Below are 22,150 nucleotides of genomic sequence, written 5' to 3'. Positions count from 1 at the left end.
GTGCCTTTTGCGACGGTACGTTCGTCGGTACGTTCGTTTCAAGAAGCGATTGTTCTGCTCACCACCTTCGTTGCAGCCAGAGAAACAGCTAAGAGCGTGTGCACGTTCGGATAGAGTGCTTTTTTCGGTAAGTGCACCTGACTTTTCGTCGTTTTTACAGAAAAGTTTTAGAATTGTGATTAAAATGTGAACAGTTCTTTGCTAGGTTGAACCGCGTGGTCGAACGCGAAACTATAGTATACGCGCCGGTGCGAATCGTAAGCCAGACTGACTCGCCCTATTTTGAGTAATTATGTTTTGCGCATTACAGCTCGTGGCTCCACGCACGCACGCTAGTGACAGGCTGACATACTTTAAGCAAGCATGCTTACAACTACGCCGGCCTGTCGCTGACAAAGTGCAAAGCTTCTACCGTAGGCGCCTCGCCTGTAGGTGCGGTTATGATTGGTTGTCGTTTCTTAATACATGACAGCATTTTATCATATCTTTAATTGGAAATGTTTCTTTAGAGTGACTTGAAGACCTGTTATTTGTTGTAAATCCTGCGTAGCTTACTTGCTTTCTCTGTATGCAGCTTTTCTTCACTGCTGTTTGTGCAAGATATATTGGGCCTGAGACCACGCCAGTTAATGCGGAAGCCAGTGCAGTTTCTTTGACGATGCTTGGAGTGCATTCATGCAGAGTTTTATTTACGTTGCTGCCGTGCCACTCAGCTTCACCTTGTGCAGTCACCTTCCGACGTGTTTTGTGCCACATTTGGTTGTGCTTTATTCTTTAATAAAGCCAATTTGACAACATCATGGGATAATTTATAGTTGCTGAGAAGCGCGATTATTTATTTGCGCGCTATCCGCTAAACGTCATTTGTGTAATACAGTATACGTGTTGATCCCCTGCGTACGTGTTCAAATTTATTATAAACCGATGTCTTTTATATGAAAATTGGATATGTATGGTGTGCTGAAGTAGCCATAATTCACGCGGCATATATGAGCGACCGCAACAACTTGATTCGGTCCGCAATAAACGCGAGTAAACTCAGCGTCCAAAATTTATATATGCAACAGTGAGGACATGCGTGGGTGAACAGGTATGTACGTGTGTTAGTGATCTTGCCTGATTGTTTGGTCACTTGCTCGGCGACTGACATAGGAAGTGGGAGAAAAACAGGAAAGTGCTCTTGCTGGAGCTCTTTCGGTCCTTTCAATCTCTGTCTTCCTATGGTAGCCGTCAGGCTGCCGCCCAAACATGCTGCAAAGACAGTTCTATTAGTTTATTTTATATTTCGAAAGTCCAAAATTTCGAAAACGGCGAAAAATCAAGAACGTCTATAAAATGTCTTATCTTGGTCTTTTAAAAACGTCAACTAGCGGGACATTAGCACAGCTATCAGATGTCTATTAGCCCTTTTTGTAGCCGTTCAAGACGTCTTTTAGACGGCAAATAGCTTCTTTTGTGTTACGTGGGGAGTGCCGCCACGGCCGCGTCTTCGTCGCCTAGCCTAGGCAACCGCGACCGCCGCGCGGAGCATCTCTGTGTACAATGTGACTTATGCAACGCGCTGCCGAAATACTCTCCTTGTACTCTCCCTAACGTCTGTCTGCAGCCTCAGATGCATGGTGCCGGTGGATCGACGAGCTCTGAAGATGCCAGGAATGGCGGTGCGCACTGCGCTGCGTGGACCATGTCAGTTACTCTGTGGGGTAGTGTGTCGTCTAGTCTTCGCAGGAAACCATGGCAGGAAACCAATGTGAGGACGGTGGTCACTTTTGCGATGACGCCACCAGGAAGCGCCTCTATCGAACGGTGTGCAGATCGCGCAAAATTTAAATATGCAGTGCGATACTTTCTGCAGTTCTTGAGTAAAATTGTCACAACACGATTGACACTAAAGATATTTGGCATTTGGATGCATTATTTCAATAAATAAGGCTGCTTCTGCGTCGTCCGTGCTTGCGCAATTGCTATCGCAGAACAGCGACCCGTATCGTCTGCATGCCGACTGTTTTGATTGCAGAAGTCATTAAAAAAGCACATCGCGATCTGAGTATATCTGAGGAAAAGTGTGAACGCGTTTCCACCGTTCGCGTGCTCTTCCATAAACGCGAAGCAAGAAAAATTCAATATTGTTCCACACATATATACTGCTAGCGATCGCAGATTTCATTCCGCGATGTCCGGAAACAGAAGCGAGACATTTTAGCAGCACACATGTAGTTATTACTGAACATTACTTTCCTTACGTGCCGTGCAACGCTTGAAACGAGCTATCAGCAGCGTTTCTAGAACAGACGACGTCCGCCGATGAATCGCCGTCGCACTTTCTCGCTACCGAGAGGCCTAGACTTCACGAGCCTCTGCGGAGAGCGCGTTTTGCTGTCGAGACGACTTGCAGAACAGAAGCTGCGCCGGCACCGTGCATGGCATCGTGGCTTATTCGGGGCGAGCGCCATTTATTCAGCGGAATAATTCTTAGTCCATGGTTGAGACTTCGGCAGCCCCAAGATCAAGCTGCACATGTTCTGACGCGCCAGCCGTGCGATTGCCGGTGATAGACGCCCCCAAACCCGATACTTTGGCGCAGTTTGGCGCAATTTTCGTCGATATTATCAGGATGGCGCAGTAAATACAATTTAGCGCACTTTGGCGCAGGAGTGGAATCACTATTTTGTTGCCTCTCTATACCTGGATGTCAATTTGCCACTTAGGTGAAGCTAATTCCAAAACAAAGCGAAGAGTAGCTGCCACCCACCTTTGATGATGCCAGTTCTGCCAGTATGCTTCCACAGTACTTCTTGCAATACCACCAGCGCCAGGACAGTTCCGAAAGTGAAATTATTTATTAAATAAACATCCGACCGCCTTTCCACGTACAAAATGCATCAATAACGAAAGGTGCCACAACCAGCTTCAAAAATCTTGTTTGCAAAATCACGAGGCAGCCTAAACAGGACTTTCACACAATCTTTTGCTGCAAGGTGCCGAAGTGTAAATAAAACTCAGTTTGGCCACAGTATGCCAGCCAAGGCAACCCCCAACTGCACAGCACCTTCTGGTTGCACATGTTTAAGCATTCGTGACCCTCTGCTGCCGACCCCATGCACGCACAAACAAGCACCTCTGTTGATGAAAGGCTGCCAGAAATAATGCTACTAAAGAAACAGCTGGTGTGGCCGCCGAGTTACAAGAGGGATGCATGCCCAGGATGATAAGAGGAAGACCCCCGGGAGGATGCAGAAAAAAAAAAGCGGGACAAGGAGAGACACGATGACTGGATCTTTGTTTCTCTTGGCATCGGTTGTGTTGGCATTAGCGCAGCTCTTCACGCGGCTTTCTCCTGTTCTATGACTGAAAAGGAAATAGATACAGTGTCAGCTACAATGAGCATGGAGAGGCGTCGACATATGTAACAAGCGTACAATCGGCGCCAAATGAAACCCGAACAGCGGCAAGCCTTCGAACTGGTATAGTGCACGCCGTCCTGTAATCACCATTGACAGGCACGCGCATCCAGTTTGGCCGCACTGCGCATATGTGCGCCTGTCCATAGTGACAACTGGACGGCGTGCACTATACTAGTGCAAAGGCTTGCCGCTGTTCGGGTTTCATTTGACGTTGATAGTACGTTATGCCAAGAAAAATAGTCGCACTGCTTGCAACTCTACCCATGACAACTGTGTCATTAGCAAATGTTCCAAAATGTACAGATGAAACAAAAACTTTGTATGTACAGCCTATTGCAAAAAGGACACTCAGCCTGTTGTCAGCAATAACTAGATGGGTTTATGCTTCGTAGCAATGGTGTATGCATTAATAGTAAACTGGACTGCATGAACTAAAGCCACCTTGCACAAAGTGCGAAGGAAAACCATTTGTTTCCCAAGGTGAATATGCAAGCTTACAGCAGCGCTGCACAATGTAACACATCAGATGGGAGTGGGTACGCTGCAGTCCCCTTTACCCAGGACACCAAAAGCAAGAAACACTTTCTTGCAGCAGCTTATGAAGCCATGTGGCTATCTTGCAACATAAAAACCTGAATTCCTGGGAGCACAATTGGCCAGCCTGAGTACAACACATTCTGCTTCTGAAGAAAGCTAGTTTGGCAGTGGAAAACCCCGAGCATTTTCAGCATGCACACCAATTCCATGCAACTTGCAGGAGCACAGGGTAAACCTAATGTATTTGTCAGAATTAGTATTAAAGTACAACAACAAAAATGTTAATCTACATAAAAACTTCACTTAACCAAGTTTTCATGTAGACTGATGTTCACTGTAAAAAGCCTCAGGCATCTGGCACGTTTATTCTTGAATATGCATGCAAGGTATTTTATACTGCTACTTTAGCACTGTAGTGTAGTATCTCAAGTGGGCTCACATTAATTTCTAACTGTTTGAAATGGTGTGACTGCTTCACCAAAGACTAAGAACAGCAGAAAGTGTCCAATGAAAGCAACAAGTTTCCAAAGTTTCACCACAGATGAATGTACTATTGCTTCGCAAGAATGAATAAAGGTATTTCAAATTATTCCATTCAGAGAGATGTTCAACTACAATAGTTAAAAATGCTAGCAGCATAATGATAGTGGATTAACTGGCCTCTATCCTAAAGGAACTAGAATTTGTAGCGGGATTTAAAACATTATCGCATTCTAATAAAAATTTCAGTCTCCCCTGAACAGAATGAGACTTCTAGTACAAATGAAGCCAGGAACTTCAGAAGCATCCTGCTAAATAACTTTGGACATGTATTTAAGAAAATAAAATTAGCACTGAGCCAATCGTCCTTTTGAAAACTGAAAACTTTGAAACGTTAGCTTCAAAATTGTACTTTTACTAAACTGGAATTACTGTGAGCCCAGTCATTTTACACCAACATTCAGACATTGTAAGGATCCAACATATATTATTGCAGGTCTGTTTATCCTACCTGGTTAGAACATGCCTCCTAGGGACAGCTCATAGTGCTACAGCATTTCACTAAGCTACATTTACTTACATTGAATGTAATGGTACTGTGGTAGGTTCCATAAGGCTCAAACTGAAATGTTTGGTCAAGTGAAGTTTTACTACATTGAAAGAACTTCCTAAGCAAGCTAACTGCAATGATGTTGGCCGGCAGCATACCTCACCTCATCAGGCTATGCCAACACGTTGGCTCAGAAATATATGCAGCCATTGCAAAGCAGAATACTGTGCACAATACTGATTTGTTTGCACAATACTGATACTAAGCAGAATACTGATTGGCTCTTTGCACAATTAGCTTCCAAGCTTTGTTACCTGAACACTTGAGGCAATTACTGTATTCGCACAAAGATGAGAGCAGCCTGAACGAAGCTCTTTCAATTATTTTCATAACTGTGCTCTGCATATTCTCTTTTTTTTAAACTCAAGCTGAAGAAAAGCTCAGCCATCAGACAATTAAGCTATGAGGAAATGCCACTCTCTAAGACATAGGAGGCACAGCTTATAAGCGTGAACGCTCTCAGGATAACGCAAGCCCCTCTTACGCACCTAAACACTGCAACCCACCAGATAGCGCATGAATTATGCAGACATTGTTTTGCTCAATCCTCATAGCAACGAAGTACTGATGCCACCATGCATGTTTTGAATGGACGTACCTTCCTTGGTCGGCAGTGGGTTCTTAACACTGGTCTCCGCATGTTTCAGCTTTGAGGGGTCGAAGGACTCGATGCCTTCAATCATCTGCTTGTGCTCCTTCTCAGACTCGATGTCTGCAAGAAAGATTAAGAGTCAATTGGAACAAGACAGACCCCTACTGTTAGAACAGAAGTGAATGGATTAAGAAGGAAGAGAGGCATGCTTCTGGACAACACACATTGCTTAGGACAGGAGACATCACACTGCAGCCCATTAGGAGACCCTGAATTGGTGCACATGAAGTTGCTAAAATACGATACAGCGCTGGAACCTGAGTTGATGAATATGCCAGACAACGTCGTCATGAATAACCAATGATACTGGTCATTAACACTAATGGACAACAAATGCGCTGAAATACTGCCTCATTTTCAACTTCCTGCACCTTTTCAGTGTCCCACTTGTCACTAAATCAAATTGTGCACACCAAGGAATGCAGTTAAAAATGCACCAAAGCACAATCAAGTTGTTACAAAAAAAAGGGTTCAGCAACTTCAATGCAACACAGGAGTGAAATGGTGGTGCTCAGTGAAAGGCACCTTGTTACCGGGTTCTTAGCAAAGGGGAGGCAGCAGATTATAGGTTTAAGAGGATGAGGAGAACCAGCACTGGCATATTTGAGGAAGTGAGCAATGCCCAACAAAGGGAGCAACTGCTTTTGTTTCACACATTGGGAAGCCACATGGGAGGGGGCAAAAGCTCTGCCCGAGCGCCACCATGCATGCAGTGGTGGCCAAGCACCACTGAAATGCTTGCGGCAGCTGCTGCTACACTAGTGTGGGGTCAAGGGGATAGCTGCTGTGTTTCTAAGGCTATCATTCTGCCATGCCGTGCCTCTCGAACCTTGTGCTGTGGGCTTGAACTGTTTCACCTTGGTGACTGTGTGCTTTAACCGGGACTTCTCAAAGCCCTTGATGCCACCTAATAATGCTTGCCTGTTGCTGTCCATTTTGGGACACTGCAGAAAGAGATCATCACCGGCTCAGTGCAAATGGCAAGAGCAGCACCGAAAAACTACCAAAAGGCATATCACCGTGCAAACAGCAGGCACCCTGCTGCAGTTTGCAATGCTGTAACACTCGCCCTCTTATCATAACTGCCTTATGTATGGTGCAGTCTCACAGACATTATGCACAAACTTTCTATAAATAATGGCTCTGTGCACTACATAAGGATGCGTAACCTGCTGTGCTGAACAGACAATGAGGGTGACAATTTGGGCTTGTTGGTATAGCACGATAATTGATGGTAGCGCAGGCTAAGGACAAGGACAAAAGACATTCTATAACACATAGCACTGCGTGTGGTGCCGAATGTCTTTCTTCTGTCCTTGTCCTTAGCCTGCGCTACCATCAATTATCATGCTAAACAGACAAGGCACAAAACTTGGACGATACCTACTGTAGAATGCCGAGTGCGCTTATGTCTAGCATATTTCAGACTTCAGTGCATGTACACAAGGCCTTTATAGTGATGATAAACTAGACACACACTGACACAAGAAAAGTTTACTGACACAAAGAGGAGAAAAGGACAAAAACAGGCCAGAATGCCCATGCCAAGCCCCAACCACCGAAAGATTGAGAGATGTACACAGAACAAATGTCTTACTGGTGCCACTCCATATTGCTACCAAATTAACAAAAGCTCCTTGCTGCAAATCTCTTAAGTACATGGCGTACAAAAAAGGCAGTGGCATTTCATTGTGTCATCTAGACCACGAGTTATAGAGATATTTGGCTAGAAGTATATTGAACAAGCGTTGCAGCCAATATTTCGACAAGATCCCTTGTCAGAACATAGGCTTCAGCAACATCCCTTGTTCCTATTGTCGTATGACGATTTATTGTAATGCACTGACAACTTGTGCAGTCGAAGTAGCGCCAATCCAACACGAATGCAGATCACATGCACAGCAACAGACGCCCAAGCGTTTCTTCTTCCCCCTCTTCACTACACTATGACTTCCTCATCCCTTCAAGCATCTTCTCAACTTCAGACTTGTTTGGATTTCTACAGATATGACACTATTAAGCTTAATGCTGCCAAACACTTGAGGATAAATCTTCAGGTTGCGAAGAAAATTGTGCACAATTCAGTCAACGACAGACATTGCAGGTCTGACTATCTAAATTTTTAGCATACTTTTCCTCCAGCAGTGCTCACAATTCTGCATCGAAACTTGCTGCACCTACACTTCCAGCCTTCTCTGCCAGTCTAATTCACCAATGACTCAGGGATTTAAGGAAACTAAGTGTTATACGCAAGGATTCAAAGTGCTAAAAGTTTCAAGAAGTGGCACCAGCAAGAAGCCTTGCGCACCCGGCGCTAACCTTCTTTCTTTGGGAGGCACACTTTCTCCTGCGTGTGTGCATGCTTCATGCTCGTCTTCTCAAACTGCTCCACACCTTCCAGCAGGCTGTTGTGGATCTTCTCCTGCTGAACATCTGCACCACAGGCCATGCACACCACACTTCATGGGCAGCCCTTACCTGCTCCTGTCACCCTCCCAGAAACTCACCTCCACATTCTCCAGGCCACTGACTGAACGAGAGGCGACAAGTGAGCTATTCACAATCCTCAAGGTGCCAGAACAATGCTCGAGGTACCATGCAAGGTACTGTACTCTGTTTAAACCAAAGAAAAAAATCTCAGCTCCACCCACAGAACCGCGGCATGCCTGCCCTTCAGCTGTGAAGGACAGTCGTGCTAGCTGGTTTCCACTCAAAACCGGAAGTACTTTTCCTTGGCTAATGTAAATAATATGCATATAAAGAGTTAAAGGTTCATCGTTACTACATAAAATATTATGTTTGGCTGAGCGGTGGTGTCAGAGTTCCTGACAAAATTTACCTGAACGTTCAAGTTTCTACCCTAAAACGGGCGACACAAAAGTGTGTGTGGTGAAGTCAACTCTGAAACACTCGAGAAGTGCTTGACCTCACAAAAATGATTAAGTGCTATTGGATGGAGTATCTTGGCAAATTCTCTGTGGGAGGGATGGCTGTGAGCGGAGCTGACCATTTTTTTTGGGTTGTAACTGAGTACAGCGGCATTAACGCAAACATAAAAAAAAAAAACAAGGTCCTACATGCTAAGACGACATGAATACGAGGCATGCCATAGTGGAGGCCTCTGGGTTTTTACCGTATTTACTCGAATCTAACGCCCACCTTTTTTCCGGGAAAATGAATCCAAAAATCGCATGCGCGTTAGAATCGAGTACCGAAAAAAAAAAAATCTCGGTTATCCTATTGCCATCGACATTTCAAAATGGCCGCCTCCTACGCGCCTTGGCCATTTCTGCCATTTTTTCAGTTCGTACGTGTGCCGAGGAGATTGTCATCCCGTTCTGCGTTCGCATCGACGGCATGGAAGTGTCGACTCCAAATACTCGACTAGTGTACCACGATGCCGCATTTAAAAGAATAGTTATTACATGTGCAGAGAGACGGACGGAAATCGGGCCGCATCGCGGTCGTTCGGAGTTCCCGAAACGTGCGTGCGAGACTGGCGCAAACAGAAGCAGAAGATTTTTTACAGCAAAGCTTCACGAAAAAGTTTCTGTGGACAAAAGCAGGGCCGGTTTCCCGAAATCGAAGAGTGCTGACAGCGACAAGGAGTTGTCCGACAGCGACGAGGACTGATTCATTACGCGACTCGTATCGCCGCCGTAGTGGTGACAGTTTTAGCGACAAGGCCCGCTTTTTGACTGTGTTTTACTCTTTTGAAACTTTAGTTCTTTAAAACCCAAATACTTGTTCTTCTGAATGTGCGAAGTTTGACTCCTACGGACTTTTTTTGTTCTTTTCTCTCACGAAAAATGGGTGCGCGTTACAATCGATGTATTACTTTTTTTTTTTTTGGTCGCGGAAAACGGGTGCGCGTTACAATCGAGGGCGCGGTAGAATCGAGTAAATACGGTAAGTGCCCTGGATTCTTTAACGGGCAGCTAAGTCTGAGTACATGAACATTTTCTTTACTTTTGAAATTTATAGGCACTGCGATATTGTACCAAGTCATAGCAGGGTGGGTTTGCATAAAATTTTGCAATTTACTTCCGCAAAATGCAGCTGTCATGGCCAGAAATGAACCAAGGACCTCGAGCTCAATGTTGTGCAATAGCCATTAAGCTGACATGACGAGCAGCGAACAAAAAAACCGATCACGACTCCTGTTATGCCCACTTGCACATGTATGAGAAGCAATTCCGCTACGGCATTGTGTAGTACTGTAAGTATGCTCAGGAAATTCAATTTGGTCATTGTTTCAAATCCATTTGAACCTTACATGCAACGACGGATTCTACCTATTTCCCATTCAATTGCACTGACACTTACGCTGGTAGCACCCATGCTGCCTGCAACAATATTGATTATGTTGAAACAAAATGAGGGTCAATTTTTGACAACAATTTTGACAACAAAGTGACAGATCCCCAATATAATGTGCCAGTACAACTGCAACTAAACCAATCACAAAGGGCAAAATGAATAAAAATAACATTAGTTGGAAGCATGTCTTATACTTCTGGAAGCATGTCTTATACTAATAGCCTGGTTAATATACCTGGACACCATTAAACTGCCGACAGTGCAAACAAAAGCAGGCAGTGCCACAGCAACGACTGAATAACACCATGCATACATGAAAAAAATGCATGCTCTAGCACTTACTGGGCCTCTGGGAAAACTAGAGAGGCTGAAACGTAACAAATGATGGGAAAAGATCTGCAGCGCATTGATTAAAACAAAAGGTGGACACAAACCTTCCTTGGAAGGAAGTAGGACCTTCTCCTGGGTCTCTGTGTGCTTCAAGGAGGAAGCGTTGAAGCTGGCCAGCTCCTGCTGAATCTCGTCAGCGACCCTAGAAATGGGTGGTCGTCGTCAGTAAACAGTACAGCATCAGAGCTAGTGGCCTCTCATCACGTACACTATAAAAATGTGCAAGTGTGTAGGCAATGGCACTGTCTGATATAACTTTGCGAAAGCCAATTTGCTAGCCTTGTCATTTACAAAAAAGTGAATGCCTATACTGTAGTTAAACGGACACTAAAGTGAAACAATGAATTGGTCTTACAGGACACTACAGAGAAACAATGAATCTGTTTAGGGGTCATTCCATGCCAAATCACCCAGCGTTTTTCAGACCATCACAAATATGACTGAAAAAATTTCCACGTTTTTCTTGAAGTTCAAAACTCGTTCTGCTCGTTTATTTCTGTTGCCAAAAATTTTCTCGCCTGTTTGTGAGAATCTGTAGGTTTGCCCCGACTGAGCTAAAGGGCATCAAACAACAATTTTTTTCAAAGGGCGTTTATAGGATGCACTCAAAATGGTATTTCCGTCAAGCTAATGAAGTGATGTAACTGTAACAATCATGGCTTATTTATGTATATCGATTCTTCGAGGGCTTTTGGCACGAGCAAAATTGAATAAAGTTGCCAAGTTTGATATTTTTTTCCAGGAACAAGGCAAACTCAAAGGGTAGAAATTAATTATATACTGGAAGCCTGTTCGACATACTACAAAATAAAAATAATTTATTCGCTGAAGGTGTAGCAAATCGTCTGAAAAAAAATTGCGAATTTCACTTTTTTTGAGAAAATCTCTGTATTCATCGTCAAAAAACTTGCCTTGGTGGTCGGACTAAAAATATGCACGATACTTCGTTTGAAAGCTCTATGTATTAGCTGAACATAGACAAAGTTACAAAAGGGTATTATTTTTTTAACTTGAGAAATATTTTTTTGAAATTTTGTATCTCCACCAGCTTTTCGCCTACGTAACTCAAGCGGCATGAAGCACTCGCAAAGGCAATCTTCAGCCCATGCTCACTGACCTGGGATGCAGACGTCAAACATGGTGCTGTCTATAAAGTAATGGAAAAGGAAATGGGGTTGCTTTATAGACAGCACCATGTTTGACGTCTGCATCCCAGGTCAGTGAGCATGGGCTGAAGATTGCCTTTGCGAGTGCTTCATGCCGCTTGAGTTACGTAGGCGAAAAGCTGGTGGAGATACAAAATTTCAAAAAAATATTTCTCAAGTTAAAAAAATAATACCCTTTTGTAACTTTGTCTATGTTCAGCTAATACATAGAGCTTTCAAATGAAGTATCGTGCATATTTTTAGTCCGACCACCAAGGCAAGTTTTTTGACGATGAATACAGAGATTTTCTCAAAAAAAGTGAAATTCTCCATTTTTTTCAGACGATTTGCTATACCTTCAGCGAATAAATTATTTTTATTTTGTAGCATGTCGAACAGGCTTCCAGTATATAATTTCTACCCTTTGAGTTTGCCTTGTTCCTGAAAAAAAATATCAAACTTGGCAACTTTAGTCAATTTTGCTCGTGCCAAAAGCCCTCGAAGAATCGATATACATAAATAAGTCATGATTTTTACAGTTACATCACTTCATTAGCTTGACGGAAATACCATTTTATTGAGTGCATCCTGTAAACGCCCTTTGAAAAAAATTGTTGTTTGATGCCCTTTAGCTCAGTCGGCGCAAAACTACAGACTCTCACAAACAGGCGAGAAAATTTTTGGCAACAGAAATAAACGAGCAGAACGAGTTTTGAACTTAAAGAAAAACGTGGAAATTTTTTCAGCCATATTTGTGATGGTCGGAAATACGCTGGGTGATTTGGCATGGAATGACCCTTAGATCGATAAATTGTGCTCTGAGAACTCTAATGTCATTAATTTCGCCATCATAGATTTATTAATAGAGGAGAAAATCAAGTTCAAAGTGTCATTCTTAAATTTCACGCTGAAATCTCCCCGTGTAACATCAGATTTCAAAGTGTTTCGTACTTTGTCGCCATTGGCTCAACAAAAATACCCCAAACTTGGTATGTTAAGTCTATGGGCCCCTCAGAGGACAATGTACTTCATTTTTACCAATTAGGAACTACGTAGTCCCCTGTAGGCACCGTCAAAACATGTGAAGTCACGACGAATGGTGCGGAAACTTCAAGGTGGCGTCACCACCCACATTTTGTTTTTGCACGTTTTCTCACTAAGCGTCTTCTCACAGAAAGCATGGTGTTTTTGGTATCGTGAAAGAGTACTTTACTAATATGAGAAAAATCGCTTTCCTCTTTAGTGCCCCTTTAAATTGCTAAATTGCACTCTGAGGACTCATGTTAATTTCACCATCAGCTTTATTAGTAGGAGAAAATCAAGGTCAATATTTCATTTTTAAATTTTGCGTGGAGATTTCAACGCATGACGCCACGTAATTCAAAGTGTATTTTTCGTATTCTGGCAACATTGGCTCAACGAAATTTCCCGAAACTTCGTATCTTAGGTCTATGGCACTTCAGAGACAATGCACTTAATTTTATAGATTAGGGACTACATGGGACCTACCAGACGCCTTCGGAATCAATCACGTTACGGCGTTTGGTGTGGAAATTTCAAGGTGGCATTGCACCCACATTTTCTTTTGTGTATTTTCTGGCTTACCAAGCATCTCACGGCAAGCGTAGCGATTTTCTAATTGTGAAAGTAATTTACCAATACGAGGAAAATCATTTTTCTCTTTAGTGTCGCTTTAAAGATGCAGTCAAGGAAAGGTAACACGAGTTGGACTGGTAGAAAACTACCCCTGCTCAGCAGGTACCTGTACCTTTCCTCAATTTCCTTAAGCCATATAGTGCACATGCGATGACATCCTATGGCATTTGGTTTAGCAGACTTATCTTGTTCTACACCACAAGTACGCAGCTAAGGCACCACTACATATAATGTGCATCATCAAAACTGAGAAAAGGGAAGTGCACATTACCCACTCACATATAGCCGGACATGATAAACGACACTGAAATTGTTATAAAAAAAAACAAGGTACAAAAGTAAGCCAATAGAAAAGCTGCAGAAACAGAAGTGCTGCAAGTTGGAATTGCTTGCATTGGTTCCTTTCTGCTGCAAAGGCACACAAATGAAACTGGACTTGTCACCATGTACTTCCTGTAATGCTTTTATGCCAAATGCTCTCCACTGAACCTCTGAAGCTTTGTAGATCACAAGGTTTATTCACATACGAACTCTGCTCTAGTGTAAACCTACACAGCACTGCAGCTTTGCCTAGAGGCAATAACGCATATGCGACACCGACTTGTGCCAAATTATTTGTGTAGGCATGGACATATAGTACCGCAAGTAAAGCGATGTGACTAAATTTTTAAGTTTTTAATACAGACCTCAACTCGAGAAAAAGTTTCTCCCTCCTTAATATATGTAATCTGAGATTGACATGGCACATGTAGACACTGACACTAACCTTATGAAGTTTACACTGACACTAACCTTATGAAGTTTTAATTAGGCAGCCATGTCATGTAAAACCAACCAACCACACAGCCCTGCATGTCCAAGACTAAATATGTGCCATTAGCCACATATTTCAAGAACTTATGTTAAATCCAAGAACTTGTCTTCGGATTTCATTAGAGCATGCATAGGCTTGCAAGCGCAAGCATGTCTTTGCAAGGGAACATTTGGTTCTAGCTCCAGGTGTCTATCAACCAGGAATTCAAGTTAATGCAAGGAGAGTGCAAAACGACAACACTCGTATGATGGAATTTGGGTTTTACGGGAATGCAAAGACACCAAAGGATGCTATTCTTAAAGCTGCTTAAAGGGACACTAAAGGCAAATAACAATTTATGTCAGAGTGAAAGCCCAATGTATGACAACTTCTAAAACGGAAATATTATCAACAGCAGTGCCCTACTTACCGAGAAATTAAGCTAAATGTATCACATGATGAGCGCCACGAGTGGGACATTTTCGAAGTGATCCCGATGACGTAGGGAAGTCGGTCTACAATAAATCACTAGTAATCAAACTAGCAGCAGTAAAAAAAGAACATTCCGAGCATCAAAAGACGTAATAAAATTCTGTTTGTTCGTTTCTGCTTGATTCATGGAAAACAAAACCTCCGTGGCGTTGCCATGGGGAACGGCGCGCGTGGTTCAAAGGTTCCGTTTTCGCCGAACTGTGCCTCGCCCGTCTCAGTGGTAGTTTCGGGATCGCGTACTGCCGTGCGTGTTTTGCGCGCTCGTGAAAGTCGCTCTGACAGAAAGTTCGACAAAATGCCGCATGCGTGTGATATTGCCGGATGCCCGAATGGTGCACAACGCCAGTGCTGCAGCAAGGAAACCGGTGTGTCTTTTCACTGTGCCGCGGAATGAACCCTTACGCTCGAAGTGGCTTAGTGCCATGCCATAGCGCCAGTGTGCTAAACAGTCAAAACCTCTGCGTGTGTGCTCGCTGCACTTTCGTACTGAGGATTACGAGACCAACCGCAACTTGGTGACGGCTTTGAATGTGCCCATCCGAGCAAGTCTTTGCCGCAGCGCCGTTGTTGCTACTGTGGGTCCCGCTACTTCCGCTCGGCTGCTACTAGTGTCGGCGGCCGCGCAGTAAAAGCGGGCAACGTTGGGCACGGCAGCAGTGACGTATGAGAGTCCTATTTTCAGGCGGGAGATTTGAAGCGCGCTAACGCGATGCGGACCACTAAAAGCGTGATTTCATTTCAAAATAAGCACTTCCTTGGCACAAAAGCAGCACTACGAGGTTTCTGGACCGCTATTTCAACAATCAACGTCGACTTAATATTTGCCTTTAGTGTCCCTTTAAATGCACGATGTGGGCATAGCATAATAATGTCTGCACCAGTTGCACTTGTTACAGATGTTTCCAGTCTGACCTCTCTTAATGTCAACATACTTCCTTGAATGTTGCAAACTCAATGACCCAGCTCAGTCTCACTGCTGAGGCAACTGCACGCTGCAGCTCAGAGAGGATGTGCGTTTCCCCCCTTTCCTTCCACTGATGAAGTCATTCAGTTGCATAAGATTCTGCAAGTGCCATGCAACAGTTTCTCTGCACACAGCAAAAGACTGCTTACTTGGGGTGCTTGTCCATGATGCACACTCAGAAGGAAGGGGATGACCACTGTGTCCAAGGTAGCCGGGATGGGACAGCATGGGGGGTAGTCAACATGCACACGCTGTTAGTTACACACACACACACACACACACCACGCCAACATGCACCCGTAGAAATAAAATTAGAAGTGTGAACCTAAGATCAATGAGACCAACTTAACAGCATTACCGCAAAATATAAACTCCTGTGCTTGCCCCAGCAGCCTTTTATTAATTAAGCACACTCAGTTTCAAAATGGAATTACAGCAGTAGATTGAACTGACCTGTCCAAGCTGATCAACAGAATCCTCATACCTGTGTAGGTCACAAACAAATCTTAGAGGCAGCAGTGCAAGCATTAATGGACCGCCTTTGGAAGCCACTAAAGAAGAAACACTACACAGACTAACAGGCTTACACGACCATGAGTAATGTACAAAGACTTGATTGTGACCACAACACAGTACACCTACCTACAGCTGCCCATGTTCCGATGCACTCCTTTCTGAAGCATTCAAGCTCATAGGAAGAGTTTATTTTGCAATGCAACCCAAGTAACAATAAAAACTTTGAGGGCGCTTAAGCTTCACCGTTAGAGTGCAACGCGATTGCGTTATCAGGCCCTGTTCGCATCGCCTTCTCAGTTAACATCCTTGCTTATGACACTGGCCTTGGTAAACTATGCTAGGGTGCCTACTGCAATTATAGTTGTGAAATGCCCATTACGCGTCTGTACGGCAATGTGCGCAGTTAACGTAGCTGCACATTTTGTGGATGCTGTGACAGGCAATGAATTATAGCAAAACCCGTTGTAATGAGTTGGCAGCTTTCAACCACCCACTCGTTATGCAATTCACAAGGTGTGATGCCTGGTGCGATTCTACACTTCTGCCACGCAATAGTATAACATCTGTTAATGAGACTCCTTGCCTGACATGACAACTGTATAGGGTCTCTTTCAAAAGCAGTTTCCAGCTATGCCATGGCTCTGCGGTAGAATACTTGACTGCCATTCAGAACACCTGGGTTCATTTCAGAATTAGTGTTCCCTAGAATTGCCACCATGGTAGGGAATTGAACCCACGACCTCATGCTCAGCAGCAAAACCACTGAACTACAGTTGTGCAGAACAACTGTTGCATTGTCAATTCATCACAGCAACTGGTGAAGCACGTCTGACATAATAGAGATTTGGTGCTGACGACCCCAAGGCGCTTTCGTCTGCACACTTCCGTTCCTTTGTACTTCCAGCCACAACTATGGAGAATAAAAAGGAATGAAAGGGCTTACGTATGTAGACCACTTTGGGGCCATTGCAATTAAACTCTCTAATGTCCCTAACAGTCAAGCTTCTGGTACACCAGGTACAGTAGCCAGACGCTAGCTTGTAAATTCAAATGTGTGATGCATGTCTAGTTTAACATTTAAAGGGGTGGTGCCATCAAATTCGTGGCTTACGCATTCTTTGTTGCAACAATTCTTACTTCTCTAGGAAGCATGATACATGCTCCAAGAATGATGTATCTTCAGACAATAATCTGATGTCGCCTCTTTTATATGAACTTCCAGTTTCGGTTTCTGGGCGCCGAGTTGGACAGTGATGTCACTGTGTAGGAAGTCTGAACACGTGGGCCCACAAAGCTAATACGCACGCAGTGCTCCATCATGTACTCTCACACACGTGAGTAACTGTCTGGATGCCCTCAAAACTTGATAAATTTCTCTAATAGAGAATGTTAGCATGTACGGAATTACGGTATATGCAGAGATCTTTGCAGAGTACTGGGTTACCAGATGATATCAACACCTTGTGACGCTTCGTGCAACCATAATTATAGATGCATTTCTGCGTTTTCACTTGGTCACCGTGGCCAAAAAATGCGTAACAAGGCAACGCATTCAGAACTATGTCGCTGCCAAGAATTTACACTAGCAGAGAGGTAGAATAGATTTCTGCAACATCAATTCTGTGCTTGCCTGGTTCGTCTTAGCGCCGCCACGTGGCCCCACCTATAGAGTCTCACATTTACAGCTAGGTAACCCAATATGCTAAAGCAAAGGAGAGAGAACAAACAAGTTCTCTAAAGTTGCCTTCACAGGTTCAAGTGACGATGTGAAGCACTTTACAAAATGAGAGCAAGTTTGGCTACTTCGGCAGGACACTGAGAAAAAAAAATGAGAGAAGTTTCGCAGCTGATGCTCTGTTGGCTTGCCTGGTGCAGCAGAGCTGCAGGTCACCGCTCAGTGCACATCACTAATATGTTCTGACAGCTTTGATGCACCCACACGTTACACTTACTACACAGTGAAGTCAGTGACAGTCACGCTAGCAATGTCTCGATTGCGAGAATGAGCATTTAGGCACACTTTGGAAGTGAATTAAGATATATTCTAAAACGTTTGCTGTGTCCAACACCTCGTGCTGAGTGTCCTTGCATACAAAGGAAGCCTATGGCAGGCTTTTTATAGCCTCAATATTTGGCGTCACCACTCCTTTGAACACCCCTTACCAAAAGTCCTATGGCCTAAAGACACAGTATGCAGGTTAGTAAGATTACTGGTCCTTTCCATAAATTTTAGACACCCTCTCACCCGCCCAGCTTTCTTTTTTTTTCGACTGCAGCTCGCAGAGTTTGTACGATCTGCGTACCGAGCAAACTGTTGCTCTGCGGAAAGGCGACGACCACTTGAAGCTCGAAAGCCGACGGAATCGCAAGTTCGCATGCGCGAGAGGAGGTCCCATACGAGAAGATGGAGGAGCGGGGAGAGGCGTGCTGCGGGTACACGGCGGGCGGCGTTTACCGGTATACGAACTCGACCAAAGGCGGTGGAATCGTCGGGATCGTCGGGCCAGTTTTGCAGACGCATCGCGCGGCCACCAAAGGCAGCCAGCCGAGAAAATGAGAAGGAAGCCCGACGAGTGGGGAAGGGCGGCGGCAGGCCGGCTTCTGGGGTCACGCGCGTCGCGCTCGGACGGGGCCGCGAGGCCGCATCGCAGCGGGAGGGAAGGGGGAGGCGGAACAATGGACACCCCAGAAACTAGCCCAGTCACGTTTGTCACCTCGCCACGAAAAGGGTTTGCGCGCTGCGGATGAAGGGGGGGAAGAGAGATCAACCTGACAACGCCCGCTCAGGCGTGTGCTTCGACCAGCGTCGTCTGCTGTGGAAGATTGAGGAGCGCACATTTGTTCTTTGTTAGTTCGATCGCTGTGGACTCGGGCCGGCGAAAGCAGTGCCTCGTCGTCCACTAATTCATTTCATCTCGTAAGTAATACGCTACAATTAAAATCAACAAATCGTGTTTCCTAAGATTTCCTTGGCTTAAGTATCTTAGTTTCATTCGGCTGAACCTAGAGCAGTGTGTTTCAAGTCAACCTTTATACTCTTTTCGAAAACGTTGAAGCAACATGTTTCGGAAGGCGTGGCAAACTCCACACGCCAGCGACACTTGAGAATACATCATTCGTCAACTTTTCTGTTTTCGCCGCGACGTATCAGCGTGCGCCCGCTCTAACGTATTGAAGGTGTGAAATTATCGCGGTACAGGCTGGCCGGTTCAAAAGGGTGACCTATGTCGCTGCTTGCGATCGCCACGATAACGACAGGTAAACGAGTACGGCGCGCTGTTTTCATTTCGTAATAAAATGCTCATTCGGTAGAATGCGCGCGGACGCACGCTTTGCGAACTCGTCCCACGCGAGAGCGCTGAGAGGGAGACGGGGCAGAATTATGGCGCCGTAGCCGGCCTCCCCACACGAGCTTTGGGCGCAGCGACCGGCTGCCTACGCGCCCCTCGGAGGCTGCCCGCCTGCCTGCTATTTTGAGGACGTGGCAACGCCGTCCGACTCTCCCCTCGAGAGAAGTTTTGGCAAACAAGGCCAAGCCGGCATTCACGGGCTGCGAGCGGCCGATCGGTCTGGCAGCCGCACACACGTTTATATTCGTAATCGTTACCGAATAGCTATTAGGAGTAGCAATCGGCAAAATTGGGACTGCAGTGGCAGAAGCGAACTAAACCAATTATCGAGGACAAGCACTGTAAGGTCGCAGCAGTTAAAATCCGAGTCAGAAGTAGGTTGGAACCTGCTGGGTCGCATGCGACTCCGCAAGTCTGACTCGATCGATCGGTCCGATTACGGCAAAGTAGACCGTGATTAACATGCAGTCGGAATTCAAATGACCACAAGATAACACCCCCGAGTACGAAAATAAGCCTTTGTCGAGTATGCGAAACGACAGATGCCCGTGGAGGTCTATGAACTCTCGACAGTAAAACGCTGCTGGAAGTGAATCAAAATGCGCGGCTTCACATCCCATCGCTGCTGTCGACGCAACAGGCAGACATCGTAGCACCGTAGCGCCGACCGTGGCCAACCGGGCTTTGAAGCGCGCCGGAGTACCTACCCAACCTTTCATTCTGCGAGAGAAGAAATGGCGTCAGTATGAAAGAATGACAAAAAAAAAGGCTTGCTCCAGCAAATGAGCAACCTGTGCATATATATTCAATAACGACGGCATCATTAAAGGTCAATAGCCTGACCGATAATCCCCATGGAGACACGAGGCGTTCGTTTTCCTGAGAAGTGAACAATGACTTGAGGCATGTTAATTTATGGCGCGAAATAAAGGGCTCTGAAGAAAAAAGATAGTGAGGCTATGACTAAATCTGACGCGCATTAACTTGTGCTACTCAAAACGCTCAGTTTTTCCCAGATGAAAGTACTAAAATTGTAGACAACGCCCATGCGTTTCGAGCATAAGTGAATTGTTATCAGATAGGTACCGAAGGTAGCCAACATTGAGAATGATCGGTTATCACGCATTTCTGTCATTCCGCATAAAATGAGCACGCAGTTGCGCACGACCAGGGATGTAGACATTCACGTCACCTGTAAGTGCGCTTTTCCTGCATTTACTCCCATGAGATTAAAACTGCACCGCACCACTACAAAAGGGTAGATTAGGTTCAGATAAAAACACCTAGGTGCACAGGTTTAGAAGCGGGTATCGACGGGACATAATTTTGGAGACTGAGCAGATACGACCGAAAAAAAAAAAATACTTGCGAAGCGTCTGGCCATAAATAAGCGCAAATGGGGTGGCATTGGCCCCCGTTAAAAATCGGGCGCAGCCAATATAGGTCATTGACGGCCTAGCCAAAGCCGCTCAGAGAAGGCGCCGAATCTACAAACCTGGCGGCCAAGCGAATACTGCTATATAAGCGTCTCCTGTGGTGCCGTCAAGCTATGCGTCGCCAAACAACGACGCAAGGCCTAAGAAAGGCGCGCCAGACTGCGAGTGACAGGTCTTCACGGGACAGTTGCGGTTGCGCGACACCTCCCACCCATCTCGGGTTACACAAAAAAACGGACCTATTATGACGTATCGCAGCGCTTTGTTTTGGGACAGCCTTTCACGTAGGTTTGCTGAAAACGGTTAGGATAAATCCTATGGCATTGCAAGGCAAAGCAGGGCAAGCCACTAACTACGGGCGTAACAAGTAGCGGCAACGAGCAACAAGCACAACACACCCGGCGCGCTAAGCTGCAGCCGACGCCCAACTTTGACGCCGGCGGCGCGTCAGGCCTAACAACTCCCAGTTGCACAACCAAAACAAAGAGCAGACGACATCGTCGCGCAGTTTTCTCCGTTGTTCCGAGTTGTCGACGCGGCAGAAAGCGGCAGAATAACGGTGGCACCCACCTCGGATTTTGTCCACTGGACCTGGAGGATCGGCTTGGCGAGCTTAGCGTTTCTTTTTCCACCAGAGCTGGCTACGTCGACACCGGTGCTGCCGAACACTCCAAACTGCGGCGGGTCGTCGTCTGCCGCTGAAAGAGTCGATGGGATCCAGGGTACGCGCAGGCGCAGAGCGGCGGGGTTCGAGAGTACGGCGCGCACTCGTGCGCATGCGCGAGCAGTTACGCAAGCTAGCTTGTGGACGCCTGGCGCGATGAGTCATGCCAGAAAAAAGAAAAGGACTTGCGGATATTGCAAAAAAATATATAAAGGAAGTTGCGGTTGTTTTATCGTCTCCCGCGGCGCGTGCTCCTCGCACTCCGGGAATTTTGCACTGATATCATCCCAGGCGGTTCCTGTCATTTCGTGGCGCACTGCGTTATTTGTTAAGTTACTGTAGCGTTCTTCATTTTGTCCGTTGTTTTGGCTCGTTCAATGCCCGCTAAGACAAATGCACGCCCTGCAGCCTCTGATACCGGAATAGTTTCAACGTGAGCTGTCAGCAGGCATCCGCGTTTTTGCGCGAACCGCTGTACAGAGACGGTTTAAAAATGAAACCGCATCCGCGCCTGTACAGAGTGCGTCATATGGAGTCGCTCGAAGTGAGACATCGGCGCGTGAGCTGCGTTGTACAGCACTGCATTCTTTCGCGCCGTTACGCTGATCAACCATACTTATAACAGTGTCTAATTGAAGTTCATGCAGTGTAATTCCACAAATTTTCGAAGATGTGGGATGAAAGCCTCGCTGGTATCGATCGTCTCAACGCAACAGTCGAAGGAAAAGGGATCTCGGCTGG

General features: G+C 45.4%; 1 protein-coding gene across 3 annotated transcripts; it reads right to left on the bottom strand.

Moving 5' to 3' along the window:
- Nucleotides 1-2,821: 2,821 nt before the first annotated feature.
- LOC119382831 (thymosin beta) lies at nucleotides 2,822-21,490 on the bottom strand. Of its 3 annotated transcripts, XM_037650704.1 has the most exons (7): nucleotides 21,316-21,482; nucleotides 15,593-15,639; nucleotides 10,438-10,535; nucleotides 8,003-8,116; nucleotides 5,630-5,743; nucleotides 5,002-5,043; nucleotides 2,822-3,348 (listed from the first exon to the last, which is right to left on the bottom strand). In XM_037650704.1, the coding sequence occupies exons 2-6, from the start codon at nucleotides 15,607-15,609 to the stop codon at nucleotides 5,039-5,041; spliced, it is 348 nt and encodes a 115-aa protein (XP_037506632.1). In that variant the 5' UTR covers nucleotides 15,610-15,639; nucleotides 21,316-21,482; the 3' UTR covers nucleotides 2,822-3,348; nucleotides 5,002-5,038. The 3 variants fall into 3 exon arrangements, with proteins under 3 accessions (XP_037506632.1, XP_049268288.1, XP_037506631.1); XM_049412331.1 differs by lacking the exons at nucleotides 5,002-5,043; nucleotides 15,593-15,639 and adding an exon at nucleotides 6,513-6,627 and having other exon boundaries at nucleotides 21,316-21,490; XM_037650703.1 differs by lacking the exon at nucleotides 5,002-5,043.
- Nucleotides 21,491-22,150: the final 660 nt, after the last annotated feature.

This window comes from Rhipicephalus sanguineus, chromosome 2, assembly GCF_013339695.2.
Source record: "Rhipicephalus sanguineus isolate Rsan-2018 chromosome 2, BIME_Rsan_1.4, whole genome shotgun sequence".
Classification (NCBI taxonomy): domain Eukaryota; kingdom Metazoa; phylum Arthropoda; class Arachnida; order Ixodida; family Ixodidae; genus Rhipicephalus; species Rhipicephalus sanguineus.
This window is presented reverse-complemented; position numbering and strand designations above follow the sequence as displayed.